This window comes from Micropterus dolomieu, linkage group LG17 (genome assembly GCF_021292245.1).
Source record: "Micropterus dolomieu isolate WLL.071019.BEF.003 ecotype Adirondacks linkage group LG17, ASM2129224v1, whole genome shotgun sequence".
Lineage (NCBI taxonomy): Eukaryota > Metazoa > Chordata > Actinopteri > Centrarchiformes > Centrarchidae > Micropterus > Micropterus dolomieu.
Window position 1 is genome coordinate 18,845,180 of NC_060166.1, and position 27,857 is coordinate 18,873,036.

General features: G+C 41.9%; 1 protein-coding gene and 1 long non-coding RNA gene across 2 annotated transcripts; both read right to left on the reverse strand.

Annotated features, from left to right (window-relative positions):
* Positions 1–9,421: 9,421 nt before the first annotated feature.
* On the reverse strand, positions 9,422–12,307 carry fzd9b (frizzled class receptor 9b). The gene has a single exon (XM_046074691.1). It carries the CDS (start codon positions 11,725–11,727, stop codon positions 9,982–9,984), a length of 1,746 nt encoding a protein of 581 aa, XP_045930647.1. The 5' UTR covers positions 11,728–12,307; the 3' UTR covers positions 9,422–9,981.
* A 1,175-nt stretch (positions 12,308–13,482) lies between these two features.
* On the reverse strand, positions 13,483–27,743 carry LOC123986565. The gene is made up of 4 exons (XR_006828901.1): positions 27,669–27,743; positions 27,427–27,525; positions 24,539–24,590; positions 13,483–13,761 (listed from the first exon to the last, which is right to left on the reverse strand). It is a non-coding gene; the product is annotated as an uncharacterized LOC123986565 (long non-coding RNA).
* Positions 27,744–27,857: the final 114 nt, after the last annotated feature.

Sequence of the window (27,857 nt, forward strand, 5' to 3'; positions counted from 1 at the left end):
GTGTGTGTGTGTGTGTGGGGGGGGCCTTTAACTCAGGCTGTTCCATCTGACTGCAACTGAAAACAAACAGCAAGATGGGATATTTCACACCCTGAGCACCTCCTGAGCAGATAAATTACTCTATATCTCCTGTCTGTACCTCTTCTCCTATCTGCCTCTGCATTTTTTTGTCTATTTTCTGTTTTTTTCCCCTGCCACCTGTCTCTTATTCTTTAGTTTTTCTTTTCTCTCTTCATTCCACAGGGGATAGCTCAGGGAATAGACAAAGCTGGATGGGGGGTTGGCCGGCGGGCATCGCTTTCACTTTTAATTAAAACTTCACACCCAAATAAATGTCGCTGAGTATCACACCCACTCATATCGCCCTATGAAAAGAGCCCGCAGGGGCCAGATGTTTGCCTTAGTGAGGATAAATATCTAAGTGGCAGTTTTCTCTGTAAGGGAATCTGCTCCCTCCGTCGTTTCGTCGGATTAGCTGGGGTAAGGAAAACATGAGGATCGTGTTCCGTGCGTTTCCCACTCTCTGGCTGTTCAGCATAAACACCACGAGCTCTTGGCCTCCTTCACATCCGCCTCCTCAGCTCCTCCGCTACTCTCCTCAGCCCCTGGGGTTCCAGCGCAGGGTTTGTTTTAGTAGCATAGCCCCAGAAGAGTGTTTGGTTGTGTTGGGTGTCACACTGGGTGAGTGTTTGATTATGTTGAGTGTTACACGGTGCGGGTGTGCATGAGCAGAAAGGCGGGGGATGCTAATCCCTCTCTGCTTTGTCCTCTGCTGCCCAGCTTTAGTCTTTGCAGGACACTTCACACTGGAACTGTGGAGGATTTCATGGAGCTGCTGCTGACAGAGGGGGCTGTGGGATATGAGGGTCTCATAGTTATGCACACATGAAAAAAAATAACTAGGAAGGGCAACTTACACATGCACAACCAGAAACAATGAACCAAGGACACCTGAGTGTGCTCAGACAGTTTTCAGTCATATTTCTGGCTTGGTCTAAATTCGGGGGCGTTGCTCACACTTAACAACAAAGTTCCTCTAGAGAATAAACCTGAAGATATTCTGTGTTTTTTGTATTATCAAAAGACCAAAACCAACAAAGAAGTGATTCTACTAACAAGTGTGTTTGTGTCCAAAGCCTGCCACATCTTATTCCTCTGTGCCATAGAGCTACTTTTTTATTGTCCAAAAACTATTAAAACACACCAATAAGCCACACTGCTGCACTGGGTGACATGTTCCTTCATTGTGATGAATGTGGTCACTGTCCCACATACACATTGTCTTAACTGTTGCCTTTACTGCTGTAAATGTTCATTAGCGTGCCAAATGCGCTGAAATACGTCGCGGACTAATGCACTTTTACTCATGTTTTGGTAATGTTTTCTAAAAATCTACAATACCCAGCTGTTTTAGGAAAATTTATAGCCGAATTTTAAATTAAACTATATATTTATGACATGTTCTTAAAGATTTACATCTTCAGTAGTAACCTGAGTGCCACAGACAGGGTAGAGAAGTTGGAAAGTATTGAGAGATGGATGGATTGTTGAATTTGGTGTTTTCATTACATTTGTAAAATAAAGAATATCGACATCCTTGAAATGTCAAATCTGACATCTGTCATCATGGATAATAAAACATGATGTTTTAGAGGAGGGGTTTTTAGATAAACTTAATGATGCACACTTTTCTAAAGAGTAAGCCCTTCTTAAGCCTTGTGTTGTGGAAACCAGGCTGTAGCATGAAGCACCTGGCCCAGTTGGGTTCTGGTTTGGGGCTACAGGCTGACCCCACTAATAGGCACTTGAGCCCCCACACATCCGCCTAGTACCATGTTCCACTTAATGAGGCTCTACCCTGGGCTGTAAACAAGCCCAGATGCAACCCCAAAACACACACAGGAAATGTCTCATGACCATAACAACACAAGGATCCTGCCAGCTCATGCATGATGGGGTGTGAACAGGAAGGCTGATCCGTGCAGGTTTTCTCTCTCACTGCTCCACAAGCAGTTATTATCCTGAGGGAAAGGGCTGCATGTGGTACTGCTGCTCCAGCTCTTGCTCTGAATGCCAAATCCTCGCCGGCCGCCAAGATCATCACAGACCGCTGCCTTGCTCCTTTTCCACAGCCTACAGTTACAGTATGTACACAAACCACAGTTTATTCAGCACTGTGTTGGACCTGGCATGTCAGCTTTGACACGCCACAATAGGAACAATGTCTGCTTCTACACAAAGAGTATCTCTCATGCAACAGGGTTTTTATTTTACTTGTAGGGGGGGCTGAGACCTTGACAAAAGGTCCAGTGTTAGAGTGAGTGTGGCCCCAGCTGGTTCCCTTTACTACACAGACTGGCTAATGTACAGTGATCAGCCTGAGTCAACAGCCCTAGCCGGAAAAAGGGTCTTAATTGATGATAGGAAACTTTTTGGCCAAATGTGTTTGAACTGCCCCAAAATGTCCCATTGAATTTTCTGTGTCATTTTGTTCACAAAATACAAAACAACCCTGGACAACCTCAGCAGATACTTAACACGCAGAGCAAAACGTACAAATGTTGAGTTAATTAACGTGTTCATTTGGAGAAACCAAGAACAGAAACTAACACTAAAGAGTAGGTACACACACACACACACACACACACACACAGGTTCTCCTCTCTCTCTGTAATTAGCCAATTACATCCTTCCAAATAAACATTTGAGCTTCACAAAGGACTTTTATACCTTTAGACAGTCTGCTCGAGGATATTTCAGACTGCTACATGGGTCCCACTTAGTCAGTGATTTGTCTGCCGTAAGCGCAAAACAATAAATATGCTTATTAATTGTCTTGCAGATTTTGATGATTGTTTGTATGTTAAATATGAATCTGGAACCAGGAGGCTGTTAGCTTAGACTGGAAGCAGGGGGAAACAGCTAGCCTAGCTCTGTCCAAAGCTAATAAACAAACAAGCGAAAAAAACTGCCTACCAGTTACTACACTTTTTTTTACAGAATAAAAAAATAAGATATAAAAAGTTAATTAGTGAGCTTAAGATGTGCTGGTATGCACCAGGCTAGTTGTTTCCCCCTGTTTCCAGTCTTTATGCTATGCTAAGCTAATGGGCTGCTTGCTTTAGCATCATATTATTGAGTGGTAGTAATCTTTTGACAAGAAAGCGAATTTCCCAAAATGTCAAGCTTTTCTGTTACCGTAAAACATTTGTTAAAAGTAAAAGTCAGTATAAGACTTGTTTCATATAATCATTGACTTACTCTGTCTTTATAAAAACTGAGTGATTTAAAGCAGGTATATTAAAAGTGATTAAAGGCAGCACGAGAACCAGCAGTGCTACAGTGCCAAGTTTACAGACATCATCTGGAAACTTCATGAATCGAGACAGTCAAAATGAAACACAACCAAGTCTAAAAAAAGAGTCACAGAAGAACAAACTTCAAAACTCCAAATCAAAGTGTGTGAAATGCTACGGAGAATAGCAGATCCTTACCGAGCCCGAGGCCCGGGTGGGAGGGAGGGGAACAGTGTGTGGGTGGGGTGGGGTGGGGTGGGGGCTCCTCTCTCAGAACACAGAGCCGAGGGGTGAGCCTTTGATGGCGGAGCATGACATGAGCACATTTAGGATGTGGGTGCTCTGACAGTGTGACAGCAGACACACTTGCCAGACGACCCAGCCCCAAATCTGATCCATTCTGGTACCTGCTGACAAACAACTTGCGCCAAAATCTTGACTCACATCAACTGTCCTGCTTTCCCTGACCCACTGGAGCCTTTCCACTTGTTTTTAAAAGCTGAACTCAAGTTGTACCCTAACACTAAAATAATGTTTCCCAGCATTTACAAAGGGGCACAGACTTGGGTGTTTAATCTACCCTCAATCAATGGCACAAACAAACCCACAGGGGTTTAAAGATGTTCAGGGTCCATGTGGGTTTCAGGGCCAAGCTTAGACTCCCTCATCCTGTCCTTACCCACTCCCTCCCTTTAGAGTGTTTCTAAAAGCAGTCCTTGCATGGGTTTGTGTTCTTTGTTGATGCTGTTTTCAAATTTTTTTTCGTCCTTTGTAACTCCTGCTCCCTCTCTTTTTCTCTGGGGAGAGACTCTTTGGTACAAGAGATTAGAGCGGGTGCTGCCTAGCAACTGAATAAAAATGGCAGCTACAAAAGGGGCGCTCTCACTCTCCAACGTCTGACCTACATAATCCCGAGCCTCTGATCGTGCAACATAACAACATGATGAAAGGCCTGCTGTGATTTAACCCTCAAACAAATACTTGCCATCACTGACCCCCTAGCTCAAAGAGCAATCTCGCCTGCTGCAGAACACCAAAGGATGACTTCTGAAATCTTGACGGCGCCTAATTAGAAAGGAAGAAGAGGCCGCAAACACTATTGGAAATGAGATGAATGTATGTGAGGAGATGGCAGCAGAGTGGCAAAGGAGATTAACAGTGATCACAGCAATGCTGTTGGCTTCAGAGAGTGAGAGCGAGCGGCGGAACCTCCCTCTGTTCACTGATTCATCTCTACTTTAGCCACAGGCAGACGGAGCACAGGAATGAGTACAGAGGGATGAGAAAGCTTTACTTCTCTGTCTTCTGCTTATTGATCAAAGGATGTGAAAAAAACACTTTAAAAAAAAGATACAGCAAAAAGCTGGAAACTTTTTCTTGAAACTTTCTCCTCCTGCACCGTATTCTTAATATAATCTGCCCGGCCTTTACTCTTCCTTGTTTCCACTTTGTGTCGCAACACAGCTTTCATCTGCATCCATTTTGACCTGTCTGCGTCTCAGACATTACATTGCATTTATTTGGCAGATGCTTTTGTCCAAAGTAACGTACAATAAATGCATTCAATTCATTGTCAGTGCATCTTTTCCAAATAAACAACTAAAACAGTTGAGAGCATGGGGTGTTCGTAGTTAGAAAGTTTTCAGCCTGTGGTGGAGGATGGGTAAAGCCTTGCTATGTAATAGTTAATTCCTTTTGCATTTCCTTGAACTTTAGTAATAGTTAATAGCAGCTCTCTGTTGTTTTTGTGTGGGAGCAACTCACAGTCTTTTCACAATCAGCACCAGCTTCATCCCTTAAATGTACATGTAAGTTCCATTGCTGATAAGCTGTGGTGCTTGTTCGTACACATTTAACTTTGAGGTGAAATGGTTCTTTTCAACAACGTAATATTACTGTTTTTGTCTCCTCTGTACACACACCATCCCTTACATGTCTGACCATCCTGGAAGAGGCATCCCTAATCTGGTGCTCTTCCTTAAACCCCATAAAAGGGTTTATTTTAGGGTTTTTCTTATCCAGCATTTCAAGGGGTCTAAGGATGGAGGGTGCTGTATGATGTACAGATTGTAAAGCCCTTTGATGGTGAATTGTGATTTTGGGCTATATGAATAAAAGTGCCTTGATTTGACTTGAGTTGATTCAAGTTCAAATCTTGTTTTGGATCCTTTTTGGTCAATGTTTAACTAAAAGTTCTTTCTGATTTAAATTCAAAAGGACTTCCATTTCAGTGGTGTCAAGTCTTGACTCTCTTTTATATCAAGATGAAAGGATGAAGTCTGGAAATTGAGACTGAAAAGTTCCGTCCTTCAGGTCAGATCAAGTAGTTACATTTTGGACTTATGAACACTGCATAAAATCTTCATCCTAACTCTTCTATTATGTCTATTATTTAGTCTTATTATCTTTAAAATGAACAAAATCTGCTAGTGGGGTAAAACTATTTCCCCTATTTCCAAGAAACTATTTCAAATCAAGGGTCCTTTTCTTGATGCTTGTGCAGCAATTTGTCTTATTTGCTAGTCTTGTTTCGAGATAGTAAGACTCATTTTTAGAAAATTCAAGAAAAGGTTATTACATTTAAATTAATTATGTCGACCCAAGAATAAAAAATAACCTCAAAGAAGAATCTCAAAGACAAATTGGTGCTACTGCTGCTGATCTGATAACATGTAATTCGATTACATGTAACCTGTAATAGACTATTTCTTCCTCTGCAGCGCTTCTGAAATTCCAAGACACAGCCAACCCTCTGTACTCCAGAGCAGACTTTTAATCTCTCAGCCTGTGTGCTTTGATTTCATTGACGCGATAGATGCTGCGGAACAGTTTCAGCTGCTGTATCTCTTTAGCCACTTCACACGCCTGACGCTGTTTCCTCATCCCAACAAAAAGTCACAGTGAAGCCAAATTCTCAAACTCGCCTGCACGGGTTTTTATTTCCCCATGTAAATGTTTATGTCTGCACGATATGAGTCAGCATGCGTCTGTGCAGTTGTGTGTGCCTGTGTGTGTGTGTGTGTGTGTGTGTGTGTGTGATTTTATGCGTGTTTGTATCGTGCTCTAACAGGCGAGACAGCAGCGGCGTACTGGGTGTCTGATTGGAGTCCGGTTGCGAGGAGTGGCGAGCTGTGTGAACTCTGGTGCTCTCTGACTGCCGCATTTTCATGGAAAGCATCTCTTTTGGGGCCTGCGGGTTTTCAATACGCTCATTTACACATCAAAACAGCACAGGAAAGGGATAGTGCTCAAGGGGGGTGAAGGCCTGCAGAAGGGAGGGAGGGCAGGGTAATGAAGGATGCTTTATTTTCTCTTTTTCCCCCTCAGGGGTGGGCAGGGGTTTAAGTCTATGAGGGAGGCACATTGATGCCATAATGATCGCCTTTAATCAGACCCATGACCAGATGGAGGGATTTCTCCTCAGCAGACAAAAACATGGTGTCAGCAGCTGAAAGAAGGATAACCACTGAGGTGTTTCTATGTCTTTTTAATAAAAAAACAAATTGTACAAATCCTGGGTAAACAGGCCTGTTCTCTGTTGCTTTAAGATCAATAAATACACTGTTGAGCTCACAGTCTACACAATGTAATATTCCTGAGAAAGCTATAATGAAAAGTATTGCCTTTTCTGGGAGTAGTCTCACTTTTGGCCCAGACAAACTTGGTGCTCAGTGCGACTGACACTATTTAACCTCCTGAGCCAGAAGAGAAGAAAAACAGTGCGGAGACTCAGCCAAACTAAATCTTTTGAGTGAGGCCGAGCTTACTTACTCCTGAAATTGGACATTACTGGAAGATGGGGTGGGGTCTTCTTCAGAACAAGCTTGGTGTTGATTGGCTGCCGCTGCTCCAGCACTGCAGACCTCAGGTGTGTGTGTGTTTGTTTGTGTGTGTGTGTGTGATGGGGAAGGTGTTCCCGGCAGCCACATCTCTGGCGCCAAAGGAACCACAGCTCAAACAAACTCTTGTTTTTGGAGTGAGCCTTTCTTTTTTTGCCTCTATCTGAAGCTCTGTGCTGTGTGATTCCTTTCCTCTGCAAGAGAGAGAAGCTAAAAATAGCTGTCAGTGACCTGGAAATGCAGCGATAGACTTCATATTTGTGGAAAAAGAAACAGTAAAGACATCCTGTTGCTGCTGTAAAAAGTCGTTTCTGTTGACCTTCGCCATTTTTTAAAACCTGTCTTAATCATATTCAGCAATACATGGAAAAATAAATAACAAAGAAATGCAGAAAGGGCAAGAAAATGAAAAAAAAAGAAATGCTGAGAAGGGGAAAAGACATTTAAACAAAGCCCTGCAGCCGAAGACAAACTTGCCCTCTGTGCTACCCCCATGTCCTTAACCCTCTGCAGCTACCTCCTTCCTATCTAATCAATGCAGCTCAGTGCAGGTGGGACAAGCTGGTTTGTGTCTCACACAGCAAGTGTTTGGCCTCTCTGGGTCATGTCACTGGAGTGCAAACTGGGGAGGAAGCACGCGCCCCCCGTTCAGGCGCCCATGAACTGGAACATGTGGCTGAAACACCACCAGCCGAGTCTCTGGCTGCAAGCGTGCTCCAAGCAAAACAGCCCTATTTAACAGTTAAATGTGATCCGCACAGTGTCAGAGTCCAGGACTCGCAGCGCTCGCCTGCCAAGCTGTGGACAACGTCTACAATGGCTGAGTAATGAAAACAAAACAAAAAAAGGGGAGGATGTTGGTAGTTAACCCACATCGTGTTCTGCAGGAGGAAGGAATAAGTAATTGAAGTTAACTCAGGCGTTGCACAGATCTACACAACACTGCACTGACTGGAAGTGTGGTTAATTCACAACGGAGACATAATGCAGCTTTGATTTAGACCGGTGTGTGTGTTTAGTAAATGAACACCAACATGTGCATGGAACAAGCTGTCGTGCATGGGTCTTATTATAACTCTGATGGAATTGCAAATGGTGGAAAAATGAAAACAAAACAACTGTTAACCTCTGGAGATATAAGCGAGCACACGCCTGCTTCACACTGCCGAGGTTCCAGTAATGTAATGAAAACAAGCTCCTGGTCATCACATTTTTTTCCCATGCTATCACTCCCATGTGCTGCTGCTGCTGCTGGTGACACAGCACACAATTACACAGACATAATAATCAATTCCACTGCTGTCAAACACTGTAATTTCCACCGTGTTTTTGCTGCTAAATGACTTGCTGTGTGTGGCTGCAATTTGCGTTGGCACTTAAATTGTTAAAGTCCCGTAATGTAAAAGCTATTTATTTTCACTTTTTTTATGGACCATCTGAGAACATGGTGGCTCTTGTGCATGATAAAATGGACTTTATTAGTGAAATGTTAGTTGCAAGATCCCAACTTAGGGTATTTATTTAATGAAAAAAATGTTATGCAGTTTTTCTCTGCATCAGTCAGTGATTATTTATATCTGATGGCACAACGCTTCTTTCTCCAAATAAAAGGCCTTGCACTGAATCAAATTCAAACATTTAAACGTGGAAATTTGGATCTTTTGTATAGTGGAAATCACTCAATATCAGACACACGGCTTCCTCGAGCCACAAACCGCATAAAAACTTAAATATTAATTTATTAATCCATCTACTCCGTGAACAACCACAGTTCTGAGCCTGTGCTTAACTTAAATATGTCAGAGAAACCGTGCAATGAGGCTGAAATCCACTTCAGATTTGTCCTCTCAGATCAAAGTGCCGAGTGTTTGCACGGGGATCAAATGGAGCAGCGAGAGGGCAACAACAGTGATTCTGTGGAAGGATTAAAACAGCCATTAATTAAATATATTCCTCCACAGACTGCTCCTGCATTTTTAAGACGATGATGCAAACATTAATACTTTTCCACGGATTATCACTCTATTCATCAGTGATTCTCTTTGAGGATTATTGTCGGGGACGCCTCTGGGATGTGTAGCATGCACTTGGAAGACAACACATTTGGCGGGGAGAAAAAGAAATTCCCAGGAGAAGAATGGCAGGAAGATCAGGAAAACCAGACTGAAATGAGCAATCATTTGTGACTATTGAATTGGGAGCTCTTCAAGACTTTTAAAATGGTTAAATATTCATTATAAGCTACTGTGAGATAGTTAGATGACAACAATAACACCAGGCAGCGAAGACGTTTAACATGAATTCCACAAATTTATTACCCTTTTAAAGGCCAGAACCAGGGTTCTTATAAAAGGCACTTCATTTCCCTTTACCTTTAATAAATGCATCTAAAACAACAAATCTGATAAGAGCCGAGGTGAACTTTAAATTAAATATATTTACAATAAATAAAACATTTATACAGATTTATACAGTGAATCATGCCACATTCAGGAGGAGAATATTTCCCAAGATGCCTCCCATGACAGCCTTGCTTTAAAACACTGGGCATGTCTACTGCACTATGAAACAGAAAAATATGGGTAACAATACTAAACATTTCCCTTTATGTATTGAATACTGTTTATAGGTAGTTTCTCATAGTGACGCCAGTACCTGTGTGTTCCTTGGCAGCAGCAGAGCAGTAACTGACAGTTCAATTCAACCACTCATCTTCTTACAAAGTCTTAGCAGCTCCTTACTCAGGGCATGTGTGTGTAAATGTGTGTGTTTTTGAGTGTACGTGGTAGCATTTTGGCTGTGTGTGTTTGTGTGTGTGTGTGTGTTTGTGTGTGTGTGTGTCACTCTCAGACATGTGTGGGGTTGTCTGAGTGCAGGTCAGTCTTGGCCATGTGCAGAACCACGGCAGGAGATTTGTAGTGGCAGTGTGTGCTGCCACAGCTGACACCACTGCAGGGTTTCCTGCTTCTAGTCCTGTCTGCCAGCTTTCTGCTGCACAGGCCCTGCCAGGTCTGCAGGGTCTTAGAGCTCCACACCCACACCCCGCTGGTGATGCCGACCACCAGCGACATGAAGATCTTCAGCATGAACACAGCCACGGTGGGCACAGACGTCTGCAGCGAGCAGTCGCTGCTGAGGCCGCACTTCATCTGCAGCCCTCTCAGCTTCCAGTAGTCCATGTTTAGCCTCTCGTAGAAGTAGCAGACGATGACGCAGGTGGCCGGCACCGTGTAGAGGATGGAGTAGATGCCGATTTTCACCATGAGCTTCTCCAGCTTCTCTGTGTTGGTGCCCTCTGTCTTCATCACTTTGCGGATGTGGAAGAGAGCCACGAAGCCTGTGAGGATGAAGGAGGTGCCGATGATCAGGTAGCAGGACAGAGGGATGAGGACGAAGCCGGTGAGCGCCCCAGAGTCCATGCTCCCCACGTAGCACAGCCCCGTCAGCTCATCTCCGGCCACTTTCCTCATGGTGAGGATGATGATGGTCTTCAGAGCGGGGATGCCCCAAGCCGCCATGTGGAAGTAGTTGCTGTGGGCCTCGATAGCCTCGTGGCCCCACTTCTTCCCTGCAGCGAGGAACCAGGTGAGGGTGAGGATGACCCACCAGATAGAAGAGGCCATGCCGAAGTAGTAGAGGATGAGGAAGACGATGGTGCAGCCCGTCGACTCCAGCCCTTCCTGGATGACGTAGAGCCCGCCTTGCTCCCGGTCACAGGCGATGTTCTCCGCCCCAGACACCGAGCGGATGATGAAGGCAACGGAGTAGACGTTGTAGCACATGGAGAGGAAGATGATGGGGCGCTCAGGGTACTGGAAGCGGTGAGGCTCCAGGAGGAAGGTCAGAACGGTAAAGGCAGTGGAGATGAAGCAGAGGATGGACCACACTGTCATCCAAATGAAGGCAAAGTCCTTGTCCTGCCTGGACCAGAAGACGTCTATAGCAGGGGAGCAGCGTGGTGCACACGACTGGCTCTTCTCCACAAACTGAAACTTGTCTGTGTTCTCACAGGAGCCCACGCTGCCCAGGGAGTTCCCGCCGCTGCTGTCCGACTGCCTGGGGCGAGGGGGCATTGGAAGCATGCCCTCGCCTTTCTTGCCCTCCGTCCTGGTTTCGTTCTCGGGGGCCTCCATGCACAGAGCGTTAGGGTCGTTTCTGGTGGGCAGCTTGGAGCAGTCGAGCGAGTCTGGCCAGGTGTAGCTGAACTTCTTCATGATGGGGGCACACCTCTCCCTGGCCTGCTCACACATTGGTCTGCAGGCGGGGATGGAGGTGGACACCTTGTCCGTGCACATGGGGGCGTAGAGGGAGCAGAGGAAGAAGCGGAGGTGCACATCGCAGCCATAAGCCACCAGAGGGGCAAACTCGTGCAGCTTGATGGCAGCCTCCTTCTGGTCGTCGTGGTCCATGAAGTTGGGCATCCGGGTCAGGTTGTAGCCGATCCCCTCGCACATGGGGATCACGATGGGCTCGCACTTAGCTGGTCTGCCTCGCTCCAGGTCGTAGGAGCCTATCTCAAAGCTGGAGCCAGAAATCACCAGCAGACACCACAAAAAAATCACCACCTTCAACGGACAACCGTCCATGCTCATTGTTTTGGTCAAAAAAAACTTGTCTTTTAAAAATGATCATGAAAAAGTCTGAACACACGGGGATCGGTTACAGAGAGATCCCCGCTATTTCCCCATGGCGAAGGCACGTCCAAAATCTGCCTTCACGTTCCCGCTCCGTTAGAGAAAACACTCCAAAAAAACAGCCGTGTACAGAAAGTGGGTACGTGCTGATTTATTCAGTCTTGAATTAAAGCGATTAATCCCAGGGACAGTCGCGATAAAGGTCCGTAACTAAGACGTGACAGTCGGAAACTTCGACCAACAATGGAGGAAAATCATCAAAATCAAACACCGAGAGCTGAGCGTAAATCCTCAAACCGACCGTTAGTAGCCGTCGATGAAAAAGCAGATATCAAAGCGGCTGTTTGTCGCGGGTCCAAAAAGGCTGTTTAGCTGCGACTCCCTCAGTCTGTTTGTCTGTCTGTCGGCTGCTGTTGCTCTTCGTCCTCTGCTTTCAGGCTCGACACTGAAGTTTGAGTGCCGCTCAGTGGGACTCAAGGCAGGGGAGAGACGGAGAGGAGGAGGGGGGTGGACGCTCCGTGACGCTCACATTTCAACCGGCGGCACCACACAAGGAAAATTATCAGACAGATGCTGGAGGATGGTCAGATACCTCTGACTTTTCTACTCTGAATTGCATTCAGATCATTTACTTGAGTTAAATAGCAACTGCCACTATGTAAAACACTCATTTGCAGGGAAAACTATTGTATTCAAAATTTTAATTATTCTGAAAGCACTACAGAAGCAGCCCATTATTAACGAAATATACCTGAAGTAGCCTACTCTTTTCCAGGGGTGAAAGTGTAGCCTACACATTTGAGGTTTTTGCACTTTCTTTATGGGCTACTTGGGCCACGCTAACTGTATCTATGGTAAATGTTGCAACTTTTAACTTATGGTTACTATATAGGTCTACAGATAACACTTCGAATGTTCTTCTACACGACCAAGTACAACAGTAAAATGCTACTTAGACTTTGATGCATCAGGATTGATAATTCAGTGATTTAATAACATGCACGTGATGAATCCTTTTACGAGATACTTTCAGTGCATTTAGAATGCAGGACTTCTTGTAATGAAGTATTTGCTTTTGCTACTTTTAGTTAAGTAACCACCACTGCTGTTGTTGCAGATGACCCTTGGCTTTATTGGATTATTGATACTCATGTACAGTTGTGGAAGAAGTCACATGTTTTGTAAAAGTAGAAATGTAAAAATACTCCAAATCACACTTGAACAGGGCCACTGGGCAAAACTGAGCTGTGAGCCCCTATACCTACTTCAGTAAAAGTATGTACAATAAGTATAATCAACAAAAAATGTTGGGTATTGGGTAATTTGTTATATTTTAATTTGCAAACTAACTAGTAACTGCAGTTGTTGGATAAATATAGTGGACCGAAAAGTATAAATTAGCATAAAATTTGAGTATAACACCTCACAATTGTGCTTATTTTGTTGTTTGAGTAAATTTATACTGCTGAGGCATGATTATGTAAGCAGAATTTTAACTTACACTGAGTGGTTACGCTTATTTACTCACTACCTTTTAGTTACTGGTGGGTGACTATATTGTCAGTTATCAACAGAAAGAGTCACGTTAAGAACCACCAAATAGAACTGAAATTATTATTATCTTTATTAAGTAATTCCAAGAACTATAGAAGAAAATGAAAAAGGTGACGCAACAATTTTCCCTTCTGGATCCATTTGAGCATGCTGTAAGTCAAACACTGAGTAGTTTATTTTTCTCCAGTATAGTAAAAAAGCCCGCTCCTCCTGTAAATTGATAGTCCCAGTGGCATTTTACTGTTGCTGACTCATAATAACTTTGTCATAATTTTCTGCTAATGATTTCATGCAGTCAAAACTTTACTGAGCCGTGCAGATCAGTTCTCTTCTGAGAAACAAAGCACTCCTGCAGCTGGTAAGGGTTTCACTGCCTTGATTAAGGACAGTTCAGCACAGGCAGGTGCCTCATGGTGGACCAGCTGAAGGATGGTCTGTCTAAAAACACAAAGACACATGCACAATGAATCCATAAATAGGATGATTTGAATAGAAAAAGACAAAACAGTGCACAGAATCAGGCATAACATGCAACAAATGGATGCAGCAGTGATTGTGCTGCGCAGAGGACGATTGTTTCCATCTAGTGGCTGAATGGGGAGAGCCTGCAGCTCCACAGCTGTTGCACTGAGCATTTGATCTTTTCTCAAACAGGGGTGGAACTCAAGGATTTTGGCCTCACGCCCTGCAGGACTGAATTGACTGTCAACTGCATACTGTCTCTATTAGCTCCTTTGTTACAACTCTGCTGAAGGCAGTTTTACACTGGTCTGGTCCGGGAATGACCTGTTGTTTGTAACATTTAGATCAAAGCTGGCAACATATTGAATACGTTGAGAAGTAGTCATGATGCTGTAGCCTTTTGCACACAAACTAAAACACAGAAAAGTCTTTTTAAAGGTATATTTCAACATCTTGGGAAAAACACCAACTCTCTTTTTTGGCGAAAGTGAGATGAGAAGATCGATACCACTCTCGTGTGTATGCTAAAAATAAGGCTAGAACAACAGCCATTAACTTAGCTTTGCATAAAGATTGAGCAGTGAGCCTGACTATGTCCAAAGGTGACAAAATCAAACTACCATCACCTCTAAAGACTCACTAATTAACAAATGATATGTAAACTGTAGTGTAGGTTATGTCTTGGCTGTAAAACCACAAATTGTAGTTTTTACACTTCAGTTTTAATACAGATTAGTTTGTACTCCCGAGCCGAACTTGCTAAGTCCGAGCTTTAAAGTACAGAAGTCCGAACTTGGTGAACTCGGTATTGAGAAACAGCCATCATGTTTCCAGACTTTCTGCTAAGCTAAGCTATCGGCTGCTGACTGTAGCTTTATATTTAGTGTACAGATATGAGTGTAGTATCAATCGTTTCATCTAACCACTAGCAGGAAAGCATACAAGCATTTTTCGCTCAAATGGCAAACTGTTCCTTTATGACGACTGTATGCCCACAATATTTTGATCTTGTCCAATGAGGTGTAAAAATACTACCACAAACAATGCACTTTGTATTATCAGGCTATAAAATGAAAGGAAATCTCCTCTTCTTCTGCTTTCTAGATGACAAATTGAGCTAGATGAAGGCAGCGTGTGAGGCTTTATCAGATCTGGCCTCAGGTAGAGAGAGAAAAAAGCCTCCAACTGCAAATTAAGCCTGATCGAGCGGAGGAGGAAATACATTCCAGATTCCAAGATGATATCTCATTGTACGTCAGCGCTGAGGCTTTTGGTGAATCAAATAGAAATGCTTTGACTGAAGTTCCATTACTACTCAGCAGCCTCTCCACTCAAACGTTTTCAAGTTCACACTTCAAAGACAAGGGGTCATTGGAGAGGGCCTGGAGAAGCCCGAGTGTGCCCTTAGAAGGTCTCAGATTATTATCAGACAGATATCTTTCTACAAGGTGAGCAGCACATATCAGGGTGCATTAGCATCCAAGTGACAAAGCCTATTAGGGTGGGAGCGCTGGTGGATCAAGGTTTGACCCTCAGTCTGTATCAGTGAGGGTTGAACTAAGAACGGTAACACTCATACAGAAAACTGATTTATGGTTTTGTTTGCCCAAATGTTTTGTGTAATTTAGGGAATAATTTGACATTTAGGGAAATGCAATTATTCACTTTCTTGCTGCTGGTTAGCTTAATTTAGCATATATGCTGAAAACGGGGAAAAGCTAGTCTGGCTCCAGCAAGGACTTAAGTTGTATTGTTTTTATACTTGTTTTTTCTACGTATTCAACAGGTGAGCTGTAACATGTTAATAAGTGAGCTTCAGGATTTTGTTAAAGTTAGACAGAGCGAGTCTAGCTGTTTCCCTCTTTTTAAGTTGATATGCTAAGCTAAGATAACCAGCTACTGTCCAGAGTGGTATCGATCTTCTCACCTCACTTCCAGCACCAGAGTGAATAACTGTATTTTCCAAACTGTAAAACAATTTCTTGAAGAAATTGTTTTACAAATTGTGGGGTACAGCTAGCCTCTGTTTAATGGTCCAAAGGTAACAAAATCAGATTTCTTGAGGAAGCTTAAGAAGGCCAAATTCCCACGCCAAGTTCTTGTCAGCTTTTACAGAGGAGCAATAGAAAGCATCTTGACTGTAAACATCACAAACACAGTGTGCACGGCCCAGGACCGGAGGGCTCTGCAACGGGCGATTAAAATTGCTCAAGATCATTGGTACCATCTCCCAAGCATCAGTGATATCGGTTAGGTGAGGTGCCTACGCGGAGCCCAAAGGATTCTGAAGGACAGTACCCACCCAGCCACAGCCTGTTCACCCTGCTGCCTTCTGGGAAGAGATATAGAAGTTTCTGCTGCCACACCACCAGACTGCAGAGCAGCTTTTTCCCCCAAGCTATCCTACTCTTAAACTCTAATTCATCCTCAGCACTGCTCCAATGATTATAGTTTATTTCTGTTTACCATTTTTCATAATTGATTCTTTATTAATGTATATTGTCTGCTATGTAGCAGAAGGGAGTTACAAAACTCAATTTCACTCTATAACTTGTTATATTGTGACAATAAACCTACCTACCTACCTACCTACCTATATCCCCCGTTTGTTGTTGCTAAGCTAAACTAGCCTGGTGCTGGCTGTAGCTTCATATTTACTGTGCAGACCTTAGAGTGGTATTGCTAATTTCATCTAACTCTTGGCAAAATAAGCATAATTTTCTAAATGTCAAACTATTTCTTTAATCCATTGTTATACCACTTGTGGCTTGATTTACAAATTAAAAATTTAGTACAATGAGTTTGTGTGGCTTTTGTTCTGTGCTTATTAGTTATGGAGACACAAGGTCTGACCGCACCACTGCTCTGTGTCCCGGGTCCTACAATAGGATACCATTATGCTTTCTTTGCATGTTTTTATTTCACCTAATTGTGTTATTTCTTCTTGACCTGAACGGAGAATGGGGAAAGAGTTGGAATATGTGCAACTGAGTATTTTGATTTGGACATTCGCTGGCTTGCAGCTGATTTGTTTTAAGAAGGTCACTGCTATTTACTTTGCCATTTGGTGGAGGAAAAAGATATACGCTATTTATTTCTCTCCCTGCTTGTGCTTTCCCGCTCATAATACCGCCACATGTCAAGACTCTGTATGTCTTTGTAATAACTAGCCTCCACAAAGAACCCCCCATCTTTTATTTCAGGCATACATCAGGCAATCCAGTGGAGTGTGGGCCTTGTAATTACTACCTCTTACTTATTGGTTATCATATATCAGGCACAAAGCTATAAACATCCCACGGAGAACAATGGGAGAGCCTTGCCACAGCCTGACATGACATTACTATCCTGTCTGAGATTGTTATGGGTGTAATAAGAGACACCTCACACTTAAAGCAATACATCTGGACTAGTGTACTGCCTTTGACAGGGAGCATAATGGCAAATTGCTGAGGCTTGGATCATGTAATTATCTCTTTGTTCATATTGTCTAATAATTTATGCAGTGCTAGGGGAATGAGTAGACACCGGAGACGAGTGAAAGTTAGAAGCAGATGGAGTTTGTAGTTTCCTTGTTTTCTAATCACGACTAGAGATTTATTATGTCTCTTTAAGTGACATTGTTCACTTCTTTCCAAATCCACAATTTGAAATTGTTATTTGCTGTAATGACAGGACAGTATGGACGAAATGTCTCAGTTTCACTGTTATGCAATTTTATGTAGTGCTATTAGGTGACTGAGTGAATGGGCCTGATTCATCACCCTAGTCCATCTGTGTTCCTCATCCTCCAGTGTTTTGAAATGAGATAATGTCCTTTACAGCCTGTGGCAGGTAGCAAGAATGACGCTGCTGTCATATGCTCAAAATGTCAGCAATACTGGAATAAAACAAGTGGATAATTTAGCTATTTCACATTGACAACGTTTCAAAATGATCCAAGTTCTTTTGAAATGCATTTCCACACAAATAACTGTTTATAAACTGTGAACATAAAGGTTTCCCAAGCCAATTAAGCTACTACAGATACTAACTTTTTTGGTGGTAGGTAAGTACACTTAAAAATGTCAGCATGGATGGATTTATGATTGTGCTGTTGAGGCTCCACCAGTGCAATACACAGCGGAAACGGAGGAGTTTCTCACAGCTGGAAAAAAGGTGAAATAACTGTGAATGGTGGCGCGATAGGAACAACAGCTCAAAACACAGAAATGAAAGTAATAAATCATTGTAAAACATTTTTGGCAGCTATTTGTGAAGTTTTTGTATTTGTAATTGGTGATGGTGTTCCATACACGCATGTCAATGAGCGCAGATCTTTTCTTGATTGTTAAAACATCAGTTTAGTGCAGTAAGGATTTTTTCTTGTACCACCAAATAATACAATATAAAGGGTATACTTTATAGTATAAACATTTGTTATAGAATTAGGGCACAGCCACTGCTACTTCCTGCAGCTGTTTTCAATTTAACATCTATTCCTACATTGTTATATTTATACAAACTAGTGCATATAGTATATGTAAACCAAAGATCTGAAATGGAAACCAGGCTACTGGTTGAATTTAGAAGTTATCTGTCTTAGCTACCAGCTGGCTACAGGCAACATTTTAACAGTGTTGCCAGCTCTCTTTCAAGGGCAGTGGCTACTTGTTGCTAAAAAGGTTTCTCCAAGTTGCCAGATGATGGTTCATATAAATAGGATATATTTTCTACAGGCCCCTGTTCAAAGTTGGGGTGTGGGGTAGGGTTGCACAGTACTTCAAAAGCAGTATAATCCCACCAGGCTTGTGGTTAGTAGTATCATCTACATCTCAATTTGTATTAACAAGACATTAAAATACAAGTACAGTCATAGAAAATAATACAGATTTACGAGTCGGGACACCCTGCTAAGCTACCTTAAGCTTGTATATGGGGGTAAAATATATACAAAGTATTATGTGATTGGAAAATGAAAAGTTGGGTATGTGGTTAACAGTGGTTATATTTAGGTACTCCTTGAGATGCTTAGGTTTGGGAATAAAGTTGAAAGTCATTATGTCTAGACTTAAGTAGTGAAGTTGAGAAACTTTCCTATCTAACTATAACTTACAACCCATCTTGTTATTTTTGCATCTTTTTCTGCCATTTACCATTTCTACTGCTCTAACGCTTCCTGTAATTCCAGACTCATTTGCCCATTGCACATCAACTGACCTTTTTACAGTGAGCCAGTATGTCCAGTACCAGCATCCTGAAACTGAAGCAACTAAATGGAATTGGGCCATTGTTTTTTTTTTTAAATTTACACCTGTGTTTTTCCTACTGTGACATTTCAAAACATTTTTTGTGAAAATGCTAGTTGTCACGAGCTTTTCTTGCCATTCCCCATTCACCTGATCATCACCTGCCTGCACACCTGTACCAGCAGTTTGTAATTGCAAGATTGGCCTTAGCATCCAGTGCAAGTTTTGCTTTTGCTCACATGTCTGCTCTCTTTTTTGCCTTTTGCCGACCTTGTTTTAAAATTAAGACCAAGTAAACTATATCTGCTCTGCTTCTGCATCTTGCTTTTGGGTACACTAGATTTTATGGAATCAATAAGAACACACAAATCAACATCCGAGAAAACTGGAAATGTAAACATATGGTAAAGGTTGACAGATTGGTCACTTGTCATTGCTCTTATAAATAAAGTCAACAGTCTGAAAAGTTACAACAACCAGTCATTGCCAAGTTGGCAACATTGCATTCTGGTAAAAATATGTTACATATATATATTACATTAGTAGTGAGTCTTGACTGCATGGGCAGTAGTCTATGGGCATCTTTCTGATATTGAGTTGCAGCCCCTTTTGCAAAATCTGCACCTTCAGTATTTCAAACCTAAAAGTCTCTCCGTAACTGGGTTCTGTAACTGTTTACCTTATTTCCTCATTAATAATTTACATAAATCTAAAAAGAGAATGTAGCTAAAAATTATAACTTTTACTTAGATTCATAGTTATAGATAAATAAGTCTATTATAAGAGAATAATAATAGTTTGCCTAGAAATTATAGTTAAACAGTTGCTACACCAACAGCTGGCCTTACTCTGAACTATCACTCCCTGACTGACATCAGTTCAAAATGGCTCCTGTGGGAAAGAGGTCTATAGGTTTTCAGTCCTGCAGCTGAATCATTGACTAAAACAAACAAACTGAGAAACACAAAAATAGACTCGCAGATGTTTACAACAGCATGGAAATGTCCTCAATGGGGAGAAAAATGCAAGGTTTTGTGATGGAGTTTTCTCACAGCACCTCAGGCGTAGGTAAAGTAACCACATCCATTTTCATCAGTTTAACTTCAGGATGTTTATCCATACTTTTGAGAGATGATGAAGTCTGAATGTCAACACTCTCTCTGATTTTACTGGACTCTGTGCACAAACACGCTTTCTGTAAATATGTCCTGAATATGAAGTGCATAAGCAAAACATTTTTAAAGGATTTTCTAAAATAAATAAAATCTTGTTGTTCCTGGTAGAGGGAATTATGAAAGTATCAACAGTGTCCTAAACCTTTGTATAATCAGATAATGTTGAGAAAAAAAAAGGTCAAAATGAAGATTCCAGTAAATGTGGATTATAATCTTCAACCCTTCAACCGATTTACAAAAATGGAACAGACTAATGATATATGTGTGTTTATGTATGTCGTGCATGCAATATGTGGATGTTTGCACTGGAAGGCTAATGTTGAATGGCTCAATTTGCAACAGTTAAATATCTCTGCTTTGTTTTTAAAAGCTGAAGTTTCTGAGCACACTCAGGTTCACTCTCAGATGTCCTTGGGGAGCAATGCAGTTGAAAGCAATACTACTGCTTGGTCACACAGCCGTAGTGGAGAGGGGTGGGGGTGTTTTGAATGGCTGAGGCTTTGCGCAGAGGCAAAGTGGGGTCAGAGGATTTAGAAATATTTAAAGATAAAGTTTTTAGGGGCGGGAAGCCTAAACAATGACATTTTGTAGTTTAAATTGTTAGAATTTCTGTGGGAGGATATGAGAAGAAACAATGCCTTGCCAAAGTTGTATAACTGGGGAAGATGTTATATTCTTCTTTCCCAGAATATGAATTATCTACAGGCCTCCTGCAGTGGTAAGTGCTGGGATTGATTGTATTTCACAACGGGTTGGAGTGCAGCTAGTGAACGACTGTCCGCCAGGCGGGACTAAAAATGGACTTAGGGGGGTGGTGGAGTGAGCAAGGTTAAAGGAACAAGTAGCATATCTGACTTGAAATAACACTTGCAGTTGCCGTTTAGTTTGTCAAGGCCTGTCAATCAGCTTTATAAACTGCACTTACAGACAGTGCTTGAAGTGAAAACAAAATAGGTGCCAGTACTACTCCCCATTCACATACTGGTGTGTGTATTGCCTTTTCTCAACTCTGTCTCCAATGGGGGTGAGGTCAGAAAAGAGTAGCCTACCGCCAGCTTGTGAGAAGTGTCGGTGCACAAGAAAAAGTCCCAGTACGTCAACAAGTAAAATGGAAAAGTGCTGGTACTGCGTACCAGTGAGTACTGGCCCACTTCAAATGCTGCTTACAGAATAAAAAAACATATATGACATATTCTAGAATTTCAAATATGCTCTGCTTTCTTGGCATTTGAAATCATACTGAGAGACAGGAGTGAAGTATTTGGCCTTCTGAGATTCAGTTTAAATGAAAAGATCCACAGTCAGTTAGCTTAGCTTAACATTAAGACTGGAAACAGGGAAACAGCTAGACTAGCTCCACTCAAAAGTAGCAAAATCTCCATTCCAGCACCACACAAGGTCACAAATTAACTGGATATATCTTGCTTGTTTAATCACTACACAAACCAAACAACACATTGCTGTTTTATAGGGTTTATACTGTATGTCGGACTGTTTCTTGGCCAATTGTCCTTTCTGTATTTTTTGTATGTATTAAACAAGATAACATGTAATTAATGAGCTTTAGAGCTACTGGTAGTTGGATTTTGTTACCTTAGGACAGAGCCAGGCTAGCTATTTCCCCTTTTCCAGTCTTTATGCTAAGCTAAGCTAACCGGCTGCTGGCTGTAGCTTCATATTTACTGCACAGATTTGAGAGTGTTATCAATTTTGTTATCAGTTCAGTTCAGTCCAATATCTAACTCTCAGCAAGAATTTAAAACCCTTTAAATTCATGCACATTAACAGGGAGAGCATGAAAATGCTATTATTGTTGCATTTTTGTTTTAGGGAAATCACATCAAAAAAATTTTTTTAAAATCACATGAGAAAATACAAAATCCAGTCTAATAGTAGACAATAGTCACGGATTCTAGTTACAGAATATTTTGATTGTAAACAGAGTAAACAGGCCCTAATAAATGTTTGATAGCTGTTGGTCTAATTGGTGCACCAGTCTTGAAAAGCCTACATGGTGCACAGGTTCAAGTCCCAGCTTCCTGCCTGGCCCCAACATTTCTCCCGCCTCTCTTTCCCTTCTCCTCTCCTTCATCTCCGTACTGTCGGAAAACTAATAAAATACTGAAGCAGGGTGGATTGCTCACTCTTCTTTGAAAAAAAATGAAGGGAGAGAATTATTCTTCACAGCTGTGCAGTCCTGAGGCCATATCTAAGAGGCCGCCATCAGAGATGTCAGGTCTGTTGCAGTCTCACACTAGCCTTTAAATCAATCACATGTCAAGGCTGTGAATAGCAGACCAATAAGCTCAATTAACACCAAAATACTCTGAATCCGTGCCCTTCTGCCACCCGTCACCACCTCCTGGGAGAGGCCTCTCAGATCTCAGGACATGAGAAGACACCGACAGCCCGACCCACCATAGCTGCCCGCCCAGCCACGGCCTCGCAGCCACGTACAGCCCCTATCAAGCTATAGTCACATAACTTAAGCCTGCACTCACACACAAACAGCTTGGTGCCTATTTATACATCACATCCTGGCAACACACATGGGAAAATAAGACCCCTGCACTATCAGTGTATCCAGTGTTGTCTGCCTCTCACTGTTCTGTCCCTGTCTGATGTCGGACGGGCAAGAGACATAAGATAGCTGCTTAGGATAGCTGAAAGATGGCTGCTTTAGATAGCTGGAGATACCAAAACAACTTGATTATGCATTTGGCAGTAGGGAGCAGTTGTTGATATTCCAGACGTTGCATCCCCTGCCGGCATTCCCGCTCATGTAATTGTCTGTATGTCGTGTTATCAAGTCATTATCAACACGAGTTAGCTACAATAAAACAGCAGGACAGTATGATGTAACTCTGCCTGCAGTGCTTTGTGCTGCGCCGTGAAATAAAAGGACACAAACAATTCTTAATGATTGATACCTCGATCAAACAAAAAAAGACTACACAGCAGAAATAGACAGTGCAACATGATAAACACGTGGCATGCAAAAGTATTTTGCAATCCAATATACTGTAATATCTCTGCAAAAAAATATGACCTTTGTGAAATGTCAAATGTTTGAGAGACTGCGTTTGGGCTGTTGGACTGGATTGCATATATAATATATATAATCATTATACACAATTTTACCTACTTGGGGTTTAAGATGTTACTGTCCTATTAAAACAGAGCAATAATTATAATTTAAAAAAGCAATATTTGTTTTGTTATCTCAAAGGGCATGTTTAGACATGTCAAATCACAAACTGAAAAACCTAAACATGCCCTTTGCGATACGTGTTGAGACAAAAAAATATATTGTTGAGCAAGAGCAGTGACCCTGTTCTCCGTAAGAGTAGTGGGTTGACAAAATATCTTAAAGGAACGGTTTCCATTTTGACTGACGCCACTTTCACGTTTGTTTGGTAAATATGAAGCTGGAGCCAAGAGTGAATTAGCTTAGCTTAGCATAAATACTGGCAACAGCAGGAAACAGCTGTACAAAGGTAACAAAATCCACCTACGAGCACCTTTAAAAGCATATTTCCATGAATGTCTAGCTATTTCTTTAGGTCCATATACTAACTTTTCATGGACAGCATGACAACTGAGCAAACCACATCTGCTGATGCAGACCATACGTTAAGATATATAAAAATTTCATATACAACATACAAAATATCTTACAAAAGTGACTTGCAATTGATAAATGGAAAAAAATTAAGGATAGCTCAAACATGTCTTTTAAAATGTGTTGATATTGGTGAGTGTGTTTAGAAATTCCACTCTGTAACTGTTATATCAGATGTTTTAAAAGTTTGTGGATGATCTGAGTGACAGAGTGACCCAAACAAACACATTGTATCAGTGTCTTGTGCTACCTGTCGGGACTGACAGTTGTTGATCGAACCCAGGCCAGCAGCCCAGCATGGTTCCTCCTGTCTTATCTTGATTACCGATTTATCTCTGTTTTCCTACAAGAAGAAGCCTCCAGCATGGCACCAGGAAGTTTTATCCTCCAGGCTTGTTTAGTTTCAGTGGATGAGCAGCGATTACACAATGCCAGCCAAAAATGATACCCTCATATAAGACGGGTTTAAGACCAATTTGTTGTTCTCTATTCAGTTAGACACCGCATTTAATGTAGTTGATCCCCTTTGATCTTGTTAATCTGCATATCCTGTTTCTTAGGGACTCTCGGTTGGGAAATGCGTACGACATGTGCAGGCCAGAGAATCACAATTCATATATTAACACATGTTGACTCATTCTGTGCTGCTGCCAAGTGTGTAGAAATGTTCAGGGGGGAGGGTTTGGGGTCCATTATGATTATGATGATGAAGCACAAGTAGCTCCTACCATTTGCCATGTGTCTGAGCAGTTCGATTACAAGCTGTCAGCCAAGCTCCAGCTGAAGGGAGAGAGAGAAAGAGAGAGAGAGTCTTTGCAATGATGATGATGAAGCACAAATACCTCTTGCCATTTGTCATGTTTTCATGGGTTTGACCATTTCAATTACATGCTGTCAGCTGGAGAGAGAGAGAGAGAGAGAGAGAGAGAGAGAGAGAGAGTGCATGCCAGTGAGAGTGCGAGTGACACATGTTGCACAGAGTGAGTGAGGGGGGACACATGGTGGGCCAACACAGAGATAGAGAGTAAAAGAAAGAAAGCGAGGGCAGAAAGCTGGCAGCAGAGACAAAGAGGGTGGGTTGTATAGAGAGTGAGAGCAGACAGAGGACAAGCGCAGGGATACCAACTATCTTTGACCCTCCATCGCCTTCTAAAAAACCCCGCCCCACCCCCACCGGCCCACCCTGTAAGCCTCAGCAATGGGACGTCAAACGAGTCCTATTTATAACCTGTGGATGGATGAGAGAATCAGGTGGACTCTTCTCTGGAAACAGTCCACGTCTGAAGGGGGTGTGTATGTGTTAATGTAGAGATGCGTGTGGAGTGGTGGGATGTTGGCATATGTGCATTTGTTCCCATGAATGTAGATGGGAATGTGTCCCCAAGACTTACTGATCTGGTCTGCTAATGTGTTGTAAATGTGAGAGCAGAGTCTGACTTTTAACTTCACAAATGAATTTAATTTCTGTATGGTTTAATGAAGGAGGATCCATAAGCTGTTTCTCTTTTTTTTTTAAGGCTTTTTTGTCTTGAGGTTTTCCTTATCTGCACCACAGATGTAAGGATAAAGGGTGTTACATGCCATACAAGCTGCAAGACCCATTTGAGGCTATCTAAATAAAATTGCCTTGACATTTCATTTATCCATACAGGGAACACCATCTAACAATATCTTTATTCAGTGCCAAGATGTTTTGTACTGAGATTAAATAATTGTCTTTACAGATTTTCAGTTTCCAGAGGTACCGCACACAGTCACAGAGTCACATAGTCAATGAAAAGAAGTCAAAGCATCTCCATTGCAGACATTCACTAGCTTGTCCACTTTCTAGCTTCTTCTGAGATTTTCAACCATATCATATGGTCTTCATCAGTGTCTGTGATTTGAATGTGTGTGATTGTGTTAAAGACAGAGTTCAGAGATTCACTAGTTTTGGGAAACTTTACTGTTTTTCCCACTTTCCCAGAGTCAGGAACTAATAAATGCCTTAGGATAGACCTTTTTTATGTATTTGGTGTAGTCTGAAGTTATGTCAAACAGCAATATTAGTCTGTCTTGGCTCAATTGTTGTGTGTCTATGGGATCAAATAGCATAATCATGATCCCATAGGCATCCAGGAAGTGAGCGAAACTAAACAAGAACACTAGGGTGAGGGGTGCCTTTATCCAAGCTTTGTCTGAGGGGATGCCAACAGTCTCAGACTTTGAAAACACCTAGTCTAAGCTTTTGGTCTCATTATTAATCAACATAACTGAGGTAATATAAACTGACTTAAATTTAGAGTGTGGTCATATTGGATTTTGCTCCTTATCTTATTTAATACTATGAGGAACGGGGGAAGCTCATGGATTCGCTTCTGGTTGCAAAATTGATCCTGTCTCGTTCATCTGATTGAAATTTAACTTTACTTTAATTTAACTTTCACATATGTCTTTTTACTTTGTTAATGTTTAAGAAACCGACAACATCAAAACATAAGACTTTACATAGAGGTAATAGTAAAATATGTCCAAATACAATCACAAATATAAAGCCAAATAAAGAAGCCTGATAAAGAACTATAAATGCTCCACAGAAGAGTGAACATCAGGTGTCAAACATTCAGAACAATTTCAGCAAACATGTAAATAGAAAAAAAGGTGTGCAGATACTTTGAAATTGACTTCTGCATGAGAATGTATATATGGATTATGTAGGTTTGTTGTCAATAAATGCCTTATGAAGGTTGCTTGACTGACATGTTGCTAAAGTGAAGTGTAGACAATGTGCAGGAGCTGATTTGTGTTACTGCTTTTGATTTAAACATTTTCCAGACTTGATCTTGTTGTTTCATCCTCAGCAGTTCCTCTTTCTTCCTCCCTTTGGTGGTCACAATCAGCATGTGTGTGTCCTGAGGCCGAGGTGTAAGGCTAAACCTGCGCTAACACCGGACAGCTAATAGGCTCATCCATCATGGAGGAAATGAGACAGGCTCTCCGCCGCACTCTCTCTCAGCCAATTCTTGAGCCCAGACATGCTCACACACTTACAGGCAAAATTACTGCAAAGCTCTCCAACAGGGTATCCTTTCTTTATTATTCTAAGTGAACAAGGGGGCCCTTCATAGTCAATGTAATTTATCCAGTGTCTCATTTCGGAATAAAAAAGCTCAAAAATGAAGCAAAAAGGAGCGAGAAGGTCGCTGTGGTTAGAAACCTCCAAACCTCAGGCCTTCCTGAACGTGGAACTGAGGCCAGAGGGTCATAAGTAGGCCCATTCAGTCTTGGCTGTATTTTGACACAAAAACACAGATCCATCAGTAGGACAATTTACAAACCCTTAAATTCCTGTGCTTTGTTCCCTTCTCAATATTTTTTTGCTTGTTGCAAAATATTTTAGTTTCTTGGCTTTAAAGGCGATGGCATGAAGAATACCTAGAGCCTTAAAGGAGATGGCAGAAAATGCACAGCATAGTTTTAGGATGGCATCTTAAAGTTGCCTAATGCATCTTCATTGCAATTGATGATGCTAAAAGTTTTACTGGTGCTCCAGAACTTGTGGTGCTTGAGGACACAGGGTCTGATAAAACAAAATGTTTACAGCTATGGTGTGAGCCACTGTGCCCTGGTAGCTTACCTGGTAGAGCAATGCAGTGAGCTGGGTTTGATTTGAGCCTGAGGCCCTTTGCTGCATGCCCCTTTCTCTCCCCCCTTTCCTGTCTCTCTTCAGCTGTTCCTATCCCATAAAGGCAACAATAAAAACTATGGTGTGAACCTCATGTGGTTGGGGAGACAATTGAAACACTTTTCAGATAAACGTAATTTTAAAAGATAACATTACAGACGGAAAGAATTTTTTTGTTGTGATCAACAACTCACATGCGTGTTCTATCAATACCAGGTGCTATTTTGTAGAAATGTGGAACAACTTTGGTATAATTTGACTTAGAATGGACAAAAGAAACAGAGGTGGGACGTACGGAAGAAACACAACGGAATACATTTGAATTATTTATCTTATTGTTTTTATTTAAAATGTCTGACTTTGTCCTTCCTAATATGTAACTG